The sequence below is a fragment of the Bombina bombina genome, chromosome 1 (genome assembly GCF_027579735.1).
Source record: "Bombina bombina isolate aBomBom1 chromosome 1, aBomBom1.pri, whole genome shotgun sequence".
Taxonomy (NCBI): domain Eukaryota; kingdom Metazoa; phylum Chordata; class Amphibia; order Anura; family Bombinatoridae; genus Bombina; species Bombina bombina.
In genome coordinates this window covers 1,536,444,479-1,536,457,286 of record NC_069499.1, presented here as the reverse complement: position 1 = coordinate 1,536,457,286, position 12,808 = coordinate 1,536,444,479, and the positions used below count along the sequence as shown (strand labels likewise).

Sequence of the window (12,808 nt, the reverse complement as noted above, 5' to 3'; positions counted from 1 at the left end):
AATGTTTGAAATATGTGAAGAACATAGGACAAACATTATTTCTGCAATTTATATTTGTTACTTTAATGAGAGAACTTTTTTTACTACATATGTTTCCGTCAGTTGTAATGATATAAACCTGATGATGTATTGCAGAAGTAAGAGGGGTAATTCAGCTCTGCGGCTTTTGTTCCACTGGATGCAAGAGCAATGTTTTCTCAGTTGAGAATGGCTTTTTAAAATTCAACAATTACCACAACAAAAAACACTTCTGCCATTATAATAGTCAGATATTTGATGCTGAAAGTGATATTGTAAAAGTATTGAAGTATTGACTGAAATAAACGTTCTAAAGTGTTACATTTGTACCTCTTACATTCATAATATGACATCATTGTAAATCGCCATTTTTTTACATTCAGACCTACATTGCACTCTACACTCACTTAGCTTCCTCTAGTTCTTCAGTACGTTGAATAGCATCAGTTTCATACTTGGTTCTCCACTGAGATACTTCATTGTTGGCCTTAGAGAGCATACGCTGAAGATCGGCTTTTGTCTCCTGCTCCTCATCATATTGCTCACGGAGTAGGTCACAGTCATGACGTGATGATTGTAATGCATGGGCAAGAGCATTTTTGGCCTGGATTAATAGAGACAGAATTGTTTTTTTTATTTTTTAAATAGATAGCAAAATATATTACACAATATTTATTAGACAACATTCTGAAATAAGTAACCAAAGAAAATGATTAGTCAAGCATACCAACGCCAATGTGATCAGTCACAAGAAGGAAGTATTTACAGTGTCACAGCAAAAAAAATCTAATAAAATGGTAGGACAACACGGGTCAATAAGATACATAACAAGATATAATGAGAGCTGGGGGGATTTAAGAAACATAATGCAGCGATACTGGCATATCCTTCTGACTGACACCAATTTGAATCAAATTTTGACCCCTCAACCATTAATGAGATCACGTAGGGCACCTAACCTATGTGACAGCTTGGTCCATAGCCATTTTATTCGACCACAAATGAGTGGTAATTGGTTGAATAGGACAAGTATTGAACCAGGCTGTTACCCATGCAAGCAATGCAAAGCCTGTAACTACATAGAGAAAATACGTTTTTTCTCTGATAACAAAGGTAAAATTTACAGGATTCGCTCTAAAATAACGTGTAGGACGGAAGGGTTGGTGTATCTCGCCAAGTGTAACTGCCCACGGTACTATGTGGGCAAAACCACCAGGGCCCTACGTGATCATACACTCGAACACATAAGGGACATTGAACATGATGTCACCACCACCTCAAGTGTGGCTAGACATTTTACAGAATATCATAATTCCTCTCCTAGTTGTTTCAGATTAATTGGCATAGACAAAGTGAATTTGGGTATTCGTGGGGGCAATATAGATAAAATATTGCTTCAGCGAGAAAGTAAGTGGATCTTTAACTTAGGAACCCTTACCCCCTATGGCCTCAACGAAGAAAACAATTTTGGCCATTTTCTTTAAAAAACTATTTATGCTAGTGTAATGCAAAATTTTGCCTTGGCATAAGAATGTCCCTTTAAGAGAATTCAGCAATCAAAAAGGGCCTTTGAGTGGTCAGTCATTGTCACCGTAAGTGAGCCAAGTGTTCACTTTACATTACATCTATAAAGCTCACAGTATGAATGTAAATACTGATTAGCAAGGATGGTATAAGTATTTATTATGATGCTTAATATCCTATATAATAAAAGGCCAAGTGTGTTTGTCCGAAGCTGTCATGCGCAGTAGACAGCACAGCACGAGGACAAACACACCTGGCCTTTGAGAGTCCCTAAGTCTCTGCTCTGCAGTGCGAGCAAAAGTGTGCGTGGCCGAGCGTGAAGGGGGCGTGGCCGAGCATGAAGGGGGCGTGGCCGAGCGCGAGGGCCGTGAGTGGGCGTGGCTGACCGTGAAGGGGCGGGGCCAGGCAGGCCGTGAAAGGCAGTGCAGTCTGAGAGCTCAAAACAGCTCAAAAGAGGGGAGAGAGGGGGTAGGGAAAATATAAGAAAGGTGAGAGAGAGATCAAGAGGGGAGAGAGAGATCAAGAGGGGAGATAAAGAGAGCACAAGAGAGGGAGCAAAAGAGAGGGGGAGAGACAGCAAAAGAGAGGGGGAGGGAGATCAAAAGAGAGGGGGGGAAGAGAAAGAGAGGGGGAGGGGGAGGAGAGAGAGAGAGGGGGAGGAGAGAGAGAGAGAGAGGGGAGGAGAGAGAGAGAGGGGGGCAGGAGGAGAGAGAGAGAGAGGGGAGAGAGAGAGGGGAGGGAGAGAGAGAGGGGAGGGAGAGAGAGAGGGGGAGGGAGAGAGAGAGAGGGGAGGGAGAGAGAGAGAGGGGAGGGGGAGAGAGAGAGGGGAGGGGAAGTGAGAGAGGGGAGGGAGAGAGGGGAGGGGGAGTGAGAGAGAGGAGGGAGAGAGAGAGAGAGGGGAGGGGGAGGGAGAGAGAGAGAGGGTGGGAGATAGAGAGGAGAGAGAGGGGGGAGGGAGAGAGAGGGGAGGGGGAGAGAGAGGGGAGGGGGAGATAGAGAGAGAGAGAGGGAGATAGAGAGAGAGAGGGGGAGAGAGAGAGGGGGGAGAGAGAGAGGGGGAGAGAGAGAGAGGGGGGAGAGAGAGGGGAGAGAGAGAGGGGGAGAGAGAGGGGAGAAAGAGAGAGAGGGGAGAGAGAGAGAGGGGGGAGAGAGGGGGGGAGAAAGGGGGGGAGAGAGAAAGAGATAGAGGGGAGAGAGAGAGATAGAGGGGAGAGAGAGAGAGATAGAGGGGAGAGAGAGAGAGATAGAGGGGAGAGAGAGAGAGATAGAGGGGAGAGAGAGAGATAGAGGGGAGAGAGAGGGGGGGAGAGAGAGGGGAGAGAGAGAGAGAGAGAGAGGGGGAGAGAGACAGGGGAGAGAGAGAGCGCAAAAGAGAGGAGGGAGAGAGAGCGCAAAAGAGAGGGGTGAGAGAGAGCGCAAAAGAGAGGGGTGAGAGAGAGCACAAAAGAGAGGGGGAGAGAGAGCGCAAAAGAGAGGGGGAGAGAGAGAGCGCAAAAGAGGAGGGGAGAGAGAGAGCGCAAAAGAGGGGGAGAGAGAGAGCGCAAAAGAGGGGGAGAGAGAGAGAGCGCAAAAGAGGGGGGATAGAGAGAGCGCAAAAGAGGGGGGATACAGAGAGTGCAAAAGAGGGGGGGAGAGAGAGAGCGCAAAAGAGAGGGGGGAGAGAGAGAGCTCAAAAGAGAGGGGAGAGAGCGCAAAAGAGGGGGGGAGAGAGAGCGCAAAAGAGGGGGGAGAGAGAGCGCAAAAGAGGGGGGAGAGAGAGCGCAAAAGAGAGGGGGGGAGAGAGATCTCAAAAGAGAGGGGGGAGAGAGCACAAAAGTGAGGGGGGAGAGAGAGCAAAAGAGAGGGGCAGGGAGAGAGCGCAAGGGGTGGGACCGCTGTACCCTGCAAAAAATGGCCCGTGTGAACGGGCTTTAGGACTAGTATATTATAATTTGTAATAACAGTAACAGACGAGTTGGAAAGGCACAACATATCAATTGTAAATATTTTGACATTTGGAACCAATATTCACTGGCCTTGTTTCCGGAGGCGGTAGCACACAGTATGGCCTTAAAAGAGGACACTACTATACTTCTTTATACAGTTGCCCGGATGAAGCCTAATTACTGGTGAAACGTACGTCGGCATAAGCTCAGTTTGACACTGAGCTCTTCTAAGAAGGACACACACAGCGGCTCAAGCAGCATTCCAGGAGGATTCACTTTTGTGACGGTTTCCATTCAAACAGGAAGTGAGGAAGGTGTAGAAGGAGCGAGTGTCAGGATCACGACACTAGTCTGCGACACGGCTTGCGTGTACTGGGTTTACCCGGTCTTTGGTCGTGAGCATGTATTAAGGAGCTCTTTCCAGGATCACCAGGATCTCACACTATACAAGCGGTTGAGCTACAGGCTTGTGAAACCAAACATCTCGGATTACAAATAAGCGGACATACTTACAGTTAACCGCTTCTGGTTATCACCTACAGTGCATGGACAGCAGCTACGTTGGCCAACGATAAGTATTACATATTAAGTGCTGCTTACTATGAACTTGCTGCAAAATTATGCTTAAATGTTATGTGTGTTTTTCTTTTTCTCTTTATATTTTCCCCTTCCTTTTTTCTTCTGTTATTATGTGTTATTAACAGGTATTTGATTGTACATACCTGCTTAAATGCGTTATTCCACATTTAGTGTTGTATAAACTGTGCACAGTAGGTAGTTTATTGAGGTTGTAAACTACTATCTACCGAGTAAAAATATTGGACTAAGAATGCTGTTGTGAGATATCTTTTTTCCTTCATATATGTTATTAACATTCTGAAATAACCTTGACATTAATACAAATAATCATATAGTCCTGTTATCCTATTAAGTGAATTCCTCCAGCATGTTTGAAGATTGGATAAGTGAAATAATGCTCCATCTTGTACAGTTAGTCTACTATGTATTGTATGCCCATATATTAACTGCCAAAACTTACTGTGGCAAAAAGGTTTAAAAGGAACATGAAACCCACATTTTTTTTCATGATTCAGATGAAGCATGTCATTTTTAAAAAAAACTTTTCAATGTATTTCCATTATCACATTTCTTTGTTCTTTTTGTATCCTTTATTGAAAAACAGGGAGGTAAGTCCATGAGTGTGCACATATCTGCAGCACTATATTGCAGCAGTTTTGCAAAAGTGTTACACATTTCCTAGAGCACTAGTTGTATGAGTATAGATTACCACTGGCGCTTATAGAATAAGCTAGGATTTAAACTACCACAACGTAGTGTGACTTATCTAAGTGAAAAAAGGGGATATCTTATGTGAATCAGATTTGTCTTAAATCATTAAAGGTAGAAAGATAAAGATGTCTAAGGGTCTATGCCAGTGAGTTTAATATTTGAGTCCTTGTGTGTGGACCATTAAAAAGTGTTTTCCTTTAGAAAATAGAAGAATCTGTGAATACAGACAGTTTAAATGCTGTCCATAAAACGTGTCCTTTATATATTATATTGGTTTAAAGGGATACGGTGGTATATATAATTAGTGTTCGTGAAGCTTAATGAAAAATTAAATTAAGTGAATAGTAGTTGATAAAGCTGTGTTTACAGGTTATGTTTATATGTCCATAAATAAAGATGATAAAAATAGATAAAATAATTTGTTTAATGAACTAGATAAACTTGCGACATATACTAATAACATTAAAATTCATAAAATAAATATCAAATAAAACATAGGGACGTCTCCCTATAAGTGATTCTTTAGGTCAATTGGCCTAACAAAAAATGGTCTTATAAATGTAAAACTTGATTCAAATAGCCACCTTATGTGTATAAAAGTTATTTGGCAAACCGTAAGGTACCTTACAAGTGTCCGTTGAGAATCGGAAGTGTTTCTGAGCCGATGTAACGCTTCTGTGAGCGTCCTTGTATGTTGTGCTCCTTCGCGGCTTAATATAAAAAACAACAAGCCTCCGCAACAGCTCGTTTTCAGTTTCCTTTAACAACATATCTTGATCCTATGCCTCTCTCAGTTGGAGTACCGTAAGGCTCTGTCTTGGGCCCCTTGCTTTTCTCTCTCTATACATCCTGCCTTGGAAAACTTATAACCTCCTTTGGATTCCAGTACCACTTATATGCTGATGATACCCAAATCTATCTTTCCTCTACTGATATCTCTCCCTCTTTACTCAACTTTATCCCCCCCCTCTTCGAGACATCCAACACCTGACATTTCTCTGACGGTTGGAGACTCTATTCTCAACACCTCACCCCAGTTCCGCTGTCTTGGGGTCACACTAGACTCAGAACTCACAATCAACCCACATATACTAGCACTTACCAAATCCTGCCGTTCACACCTACGCAACATTTCAAGAATTCGTCTCTTCCTTACTAAAAAACTACAAAAATACTTATTCATTCCCTCATTTTGTCACGCATTGATTATTGCATTCTACTCCTAAATGGCCTTCCAAAACACTGCCTCTTCTCCCTCCAATCTATTATGAATGCTTCTGCTAGATTCATCCACCTAAGTCGCCGATCTACATCAGCTGCTCCGCTCTCCCAGTCTCTACACTGGCTCCCCATACAAGTCAGAATACAATTTAAAGTATTAACCCTAACTTACAAAGCACTCAACAGTCTATCTCCCAACTATATTTCCTCTCTCATCGTGAAATATTCCCCATCTTGTCCTCTTCGATCAACCTCTGACCTACGTCTCTACACTCCTGTTATCTCTACGTCCCACTCCCACCTCCGAGACTTCGCACGTGCTGCTTCTGTCCTCTGGAACTCTCTACCCTGCTCCATAAGACTGTCTCCCACCTTGTATAGCTTCAGACGCTCCTTGAAAACTCACCTATTCAGAGAGGCTTACCATCTCTCCTCCATCCCTCATCTGAACCAAACTAATACATGTACATGAACTGCCTGACTCACTGCTGCAAATACAACCAATGTAACAAGCTACCCCAACCTTATGTCTCTGCACCCTTAACCTATAGACTGTGAGCTCTCCGGAGCAGGGCCCTCTTCCTCCTGTACTAGATTTGTTTAGTTTTGTTATGTTTTGTATTTTAACACAAATCTTTGTCATTGTATACCCTTATCATTGTACCCAGCGCTACGGAATTTGGCGGCGCTTTACAAATAAATGATAATAATAATAATAATTTAAATAGGAAAAGACTTAGCCAAACAGAGGAGGAAAGGGATTTGCGAGTAGTAATAGATAACAAAGATGGATGCACAATGCAGAAGGCTAATAGGTACTAGCATGCATTAAAATAGGCATTGATTTAAGGGAGGAAAGCATAATTCTGTCACTATATAAATCCCTAGTAAGACCTCACCTTGAGTATGGTGTGCAGTTCTGAGGACTGATTGCAAAAAAAGATATTGCAGAACTAGAAAAAGTTCAGAGAAGCACCACAAAGCTAATAAGGGGAATGGAGAATTTAAGCTATGAGGAGAGGCTAGCCAAACTGGGTCTGTTTTCCCTAGAAAAAAGGTCCATATACAGAGATGGCAGAAGAAAATTGAATTGTGACAAGAGGTCACAATTTAAGGTTGGAGGAAAGGAGATTTAATCTCCTGCAACGGAAACGATTTTTCACTTTAAGAGCAATAAAATTGTGGAACTCATTACCAAAGGAGGTAGTGAATGCCACTTCCCTAGATACATTTAAAAATTGTTTGGATACATTTCTGGCTAGAAATAAAATTCATGGATATAATTGCTCGTATTAAATGGGTCACCTTTTAGTGGGATTAATTTAAGCTCAACTGGAGCTTTTTTTTGTAAGTATATTAGATTTTTATAGGTTAAACTCAATGGACTTTGGTCTTTTTTCAACCTCATCTACTATGTTACTATTTACTATGTAATCAACCTCATAGTCAGAAAATCAGTTTGATTATGCTTCAGACAAGGATTTCAAAATTTAGGGGCCAAATTATCAAGGGCTGAATGACCCCTGATCCCCCTGTTTCCACGTGAGCCATCAGGCTTGCCGGAAACAGCAGTTAAGAAGCAGCAGTCTTAAGACCACTGCTCCATTACTGGTCCACTGCCTCTGATTCGCGGACAGCAATCAACCCGATCAAATACGATCGGGTTGATTGACACCCCCTGCTAGCGGCCAATTGTCCGCGAATCTGCAGGAGGTGGCATTGCACAAGCAGTTCACCAGAAATGCTTTTGCAATGATAAATGCCAACAGCGTATGCTGTCAGCATTCAGCGATGTCTGTCGGACATGATCTGCTGAGTGGATCATGTCAGACAGACGTTTAATAAATTAGCCCCTTAGACTGTATAGAGATACATATAAAAAGCCTGTTGAGGCGATTTATCCCGGCACCTCTAAGGTGGAGGAGAGAATAGGAAACCGTTCCTGCTTAATAAATTTGTGGTTGCAGGATTAAAACACCTGAAAAGCTGTCAATGCTACTTGATAGATCTTACAGTCTAGGTTATGGGGTCAGTCTATGGCATATCCTAGTGAGAATTTATTTACCTTTGTTTCATCCTCCAGTTGTCTCTTAAAATCCTCAGTTTGCTGGGTAAAAGCCACTTTGCCTCTACTTAATTGAGAAATGAAAGCTTCTTTCTCTTCTAAAATATGAGATAGTTGACCTAGAAGCAGAATACAACAGAAAATAATAAACATTAAACTAATTTAGCATACCTTGTGTATACTCAGTGGAGTATCACAAATGGGGATATCCAAAATAATGTAATACTGTTTCCCTTGAACCACCACATTTAAGATAAATAAAAGGTTGAAGAAAAGCCTGTGTTTGTCTTCTGCCTTGAGGGACACTCAAGTCAAAATAAACTTTAATGATTCAGAAAGAGCAAGCAGTTTTAAGACACTTTCCAATATAGTTCCATTATCAAACTTTGCACGGTCTTTTTACACTTTTTGGGGGACAAGATCCTACTGAGCATGTGTACAAGCTCACAGGGTATACATATTCAAGTCTGTGATTGGCTGATGTCTGTCACATGACACAGGGGGCTGGAAAATGGGAGAAAAAATAAATTTGAAAATTCAGAGTAGGTGTTAAATCATTGTTTTTTTATTATGCACGTGTTAATTATGTAATTCTACTGCATTGAGTGGTCCTTTAATTAAGCCCGTCATCATGAGTTATGCTTCGATTGGCATAGACGATCAGCTCCCACTGGTATAGTAGTGAACTATGATGCAATTTTAAATCTTGTATGTTCCTGGTAACACATAAAAATAGTTTTTGTTGCTCTTGGATGAGTTGCATATATTAAAATCATATTCTAGTTCATAGTTCAGTGGTTTTCACAACAGTCTTTGCATTCTCAGACGGGGCTAGATTTGTTAAGGGAAGGCAAACAGAGGCTTCATTAGTTTATATTAAACCACCCCTTATTAAGGGCTATCCCTCCTGCTTGCGTGTTAACTTCGCTAGAAGTAAGTTTTTTGCATATATATTACAAGTTTAAAGTAAAAACAGAATTTATGCTTACCTGATAAATTTCTTTCTCTTGTGATGTATCGAGTCCACGGATTCATCCATACTTATGGGATATTCTCCTTCCCTACAGGAAGTGGCAGAGAGAGCACCCACAGCAGAGCTGTCCACATAGCTCCTCCCTTAGCTCCACCCCCCAGTCATTCGACCGAAGGCTAGGAAGAAAAAGGAGAAACTATAGGGTGCAGTGGTGATTTAAATAAAAATATACTACCTGTCTTAAATAGACAGGGCGGGTCGTGGACTCGATACATCACAAGAGAAAGAAATTTATCAGGTAAGCATAAATTCTGTTTTCTCTTGTAAGATGTATCCAGTCAACGGATCATCCATTACTTGTGGGATATTCTCCTTCCCAAATTCTTTTAACATAAACTAGAGCGGTAGCTTCCACATGGGCTTTTAAAAATGAGGCTTCTGTTGAACAGATTTGTAAGGCGGCGACTTGGTCTTCGCTTCATACCTTTTCAAAATTCTATAAATTTGATACTTTTGCTTCTTCGGAGGCTATTTTTGGGAGAAAGGTCTTGCAGGCAGTGGTACCTTCCGTTTAAGCGCCTGCCTTGTCCCTCCCTTCATCCGTGTCCTATAGCTTTGGTATTGGTATCCCACAAGTAATGGATGATCCGTGGACTGGATACACCTTACAAGAGAAAACAAAATTTATGCTTACCTGATAAATTTATTTCTCTTGTGGTGTATCCAGTCCACGGCCCGCCCTGTCATTTTAAGGCAGGTGTTTTTTATTTTTAAACTACAGTCACCACTGCACCCTATAGTTTCTCCTTTCTCTTGCTTGTCTTCGGTCGAATGACTGGTAGTGGCAGATAGTTAGGAGGAGCTATATAGACAGCTCTGCTGTGGGTGATCCTCTTGCAGCTTCCTGTTGGGAAGGAGAATATCCTACCCCTGTGTCATGTGATAGACATCAGCCAATCACAGACTTGTATATGTATACCCTGTGAGCTTGTACATGCTATTCTTTTAACATAAAACATAGTTTTGTCTTAGCCCTTATGTAATTTAACACACAATTTAAGTATATCAAGCTATTAACTTGCATGAATTGCAATGTCACTGAGATTATAGGACATAACATATCTCTAACATACTTATGGGATACCAATACCAAAGCTTTAGGACACGGATGAAGAGAGGGACAAGACAGGTACCTTAAATGGAAGGCACCACTGCTTGTAGAACCTTTCTCCCAAAAATAGCCTCTGAAGAAGCAAAAGTATCAAATTTGTAAAATTTGGAAAAAGTATGAAGCGAAGACCAAGTCGCCGCCTTACAAATCTGTTCAACAGAAGCCTCATTTTTAAAAGCCCATGTGGAAGCCACTGCTCTAGTAGAATGAGCAGTAATTCTTTCAGGAGGCTGCTGGCCAGCAGTCTCATAAGCCAAACGGATGAAGAATGACTGGGGGGTGGAGATAAGGGAGGAGCTATATGGACAGCTCTGCTGTGGGTGCTCTCTCTGCCACTTCCTGTAGGGAAGGAGAATATCCCATAAGTATGGATGAATCAGTGGACTCGATACATCTTACAAGAGAAAAGATTTTTGCTTGCGCTCTGACCCTACGCCCCCAAAAAGTCAAAGTTATGATATGGCGACCGTGTTAATGTATTCTCCCATAAACAACGGAGCGTGACAAGTGGAAAAAAACACCCAACAATTCGCTCAAACACAATCTTGTTTAACCAAATTTGCTAACCCAACATGAAATATTATTATTTCACATTCCAGTCAATGTTCTATATATAGACATGTATATAGCGTAGATAAGTGATCTTTTAACATAAAACATAGTTTTGTCTTAGCCCTTATGTAATTTAACACACAATTTAAGTATATCAAGCTATTAACTTGCATGAATTGCAATGTCACTGAGATTATAGGACATAACATATCTCTAACAGCTGTCAGGTGGCACTGCCCCCTCCACGTGCGCATTGACGAATCGGGGTGCGTTGCACTGGGATGACGTCATTGCGACACTGGTGTTTGTGGTGGTGCACGCGACGGCTGCAGGGAGTTTGGGCTAAGTATTATTGATTAATTGTTTGTAATATTAGAATATATAAGGAGGGTTTGGTGTGGGTTATGGTATACATGTTTTGTCCTGTTATAACCATTTGAAAAAGGGACCGGACCGTTACCCAACACGTCATGAACCTTTAATTGTGGAATAAAAGTTTATTCTTATTGACAAAGTCCATTGAGTGCCTTCTATACGTTGGATTTGGATTTACTCTGTTAGCACCTTGGCCATTACATTTGATGAGGAGTGCATAGCCTTGGAGAGGTATATATATATATATATATATATATATATATTTAAAACATATATATGGTATGCATCTTTATGTTAAAGCCATTTGAATGCCTTTTTTTTTCTAACACCTCAAGCCTCATATCTTTGGGCCCTCATAACTTTTTGTTGCAAAAAAAATATTTAATTTTTTTATTAGATAGTGTTATCATGAGTGTAACTGTACTTTTAAATGTTATTTTAATGAGGGGTTTTTTTTCCAACTTTTTAGTCGAGCGTAACAGTTAACCAGAGCTCTAAAGTTGTGCTATCCTGATGCACATTAAATTTAAATGTGCACAAGCAAACACATTTACTTCCAAAGCACGCAAACAGCAACAATAAACCCCTTATCACAAATGCGCAACTGTTAGCACTCCACTCAATCTTAGATGGAATATCATAAAAGGAACACTGTACTAAAAAAATGTAATTTGTAAGAAAGAGTCACGTCTAAAAATATATATATTTTTTTTTCTTGGCATAAAAAATGTAAAGTTAAAGCTGTTTAAACTGAAACTATCACAGCTGTATCAGTTGTATATCTCCTACTAATGACATTTCTACAATACAATACAATAACGTAAATAATACTTTAAATCCAGGTCTGTTTTAATTTTTTGACTGGTTTCAAAGCCCTTATTCTACTGGATGATATCTTAATGTATGACTAATATATTGTAAATTTATCTATGATTGCATTGAAGATACAATTAGTTGGAACAACACATTATTTCTCAGTATGCTGATGGATAAAGTTTCTATTAAACTGCTATTGTTATAGGCTTTGATTAGATTGTTCAGTTATCAAATTTGCTTTGTTTTCCTATGTTGAAAAACATTCCTAGGTAGGCTGAGAAGTCTCAAGACACTACAGGGAGCTAGCTGCTTATTGGTGGTTGCACATATATGTCGAGACAAAGGCATTTTGATTTGAATAAAAGTAAATTAGAAATTGTATGTTCTATCTGAAGAATGAAAAAAAAACTTCATTTTCATGTCGCCTGAGTACTGAAGTTGGTTGGAAACTGTATTAAAGGGATAGTATCCCAATTTAAAGCAAACTTCTAATTTACTCCTATTATCAATTTTTCTTCATTATCTTGCTATCTTTATTTGAAAAAGCAAGAATGTAAGCTTAGGAGCCAGTCCATTTTTGGTTTAGCACCTGGGTTATGGTTGTTATTGGTGGCTAAATGTAGCCACCAATCAGCAAGCGCTATCCGTGGTTCTGAACCAAAAATGGGCCAGCTTCTTAGCTTAGATTCCTGTTTTCAAATAAAGATAGCAAGAGAACGAAGACATATTGATAATAGGGGTCAATTAGAAAGGTGCTTAAAATCGAATGCTCTATCTGAATCATGAAAGAAAAAATGTGGGTTTAGTATCCCTTTAATATACAGGTATATACATGGATGTCAATGTGATAGTGGACAGAAAAATAAATTGCTTTGATA

At 40.6% G+C, this 12,808-nt stretch overlaps 1 protein-coding gene across 1 annotated transcript in view; it reads right to left on the bottom strand.

The window, feature by feature from the left end:
• LOC128654585 (myosin-4-like) overlaps positions 1-12,808 on the bottom strand; it is a 192,927-nt gene that overhangs the window by 56,270 nt on the left and 123,849 nt on the right. Inside the window, exons 27-28 of the mRNA XM_053708583.1 lie at positions 8,044-8,162; positions 426-622 (exon numbers count right to left, since the gene is read on the bottom strand). Coding sequence (XP_053564558.1) covers positions 426-622; positions 8,044-8,162 — 316 coding nt within the window. The remainder of the gene's footprint in view (positions 1-425; positions 623-8,043; positions 8,163-12,808) is intronic.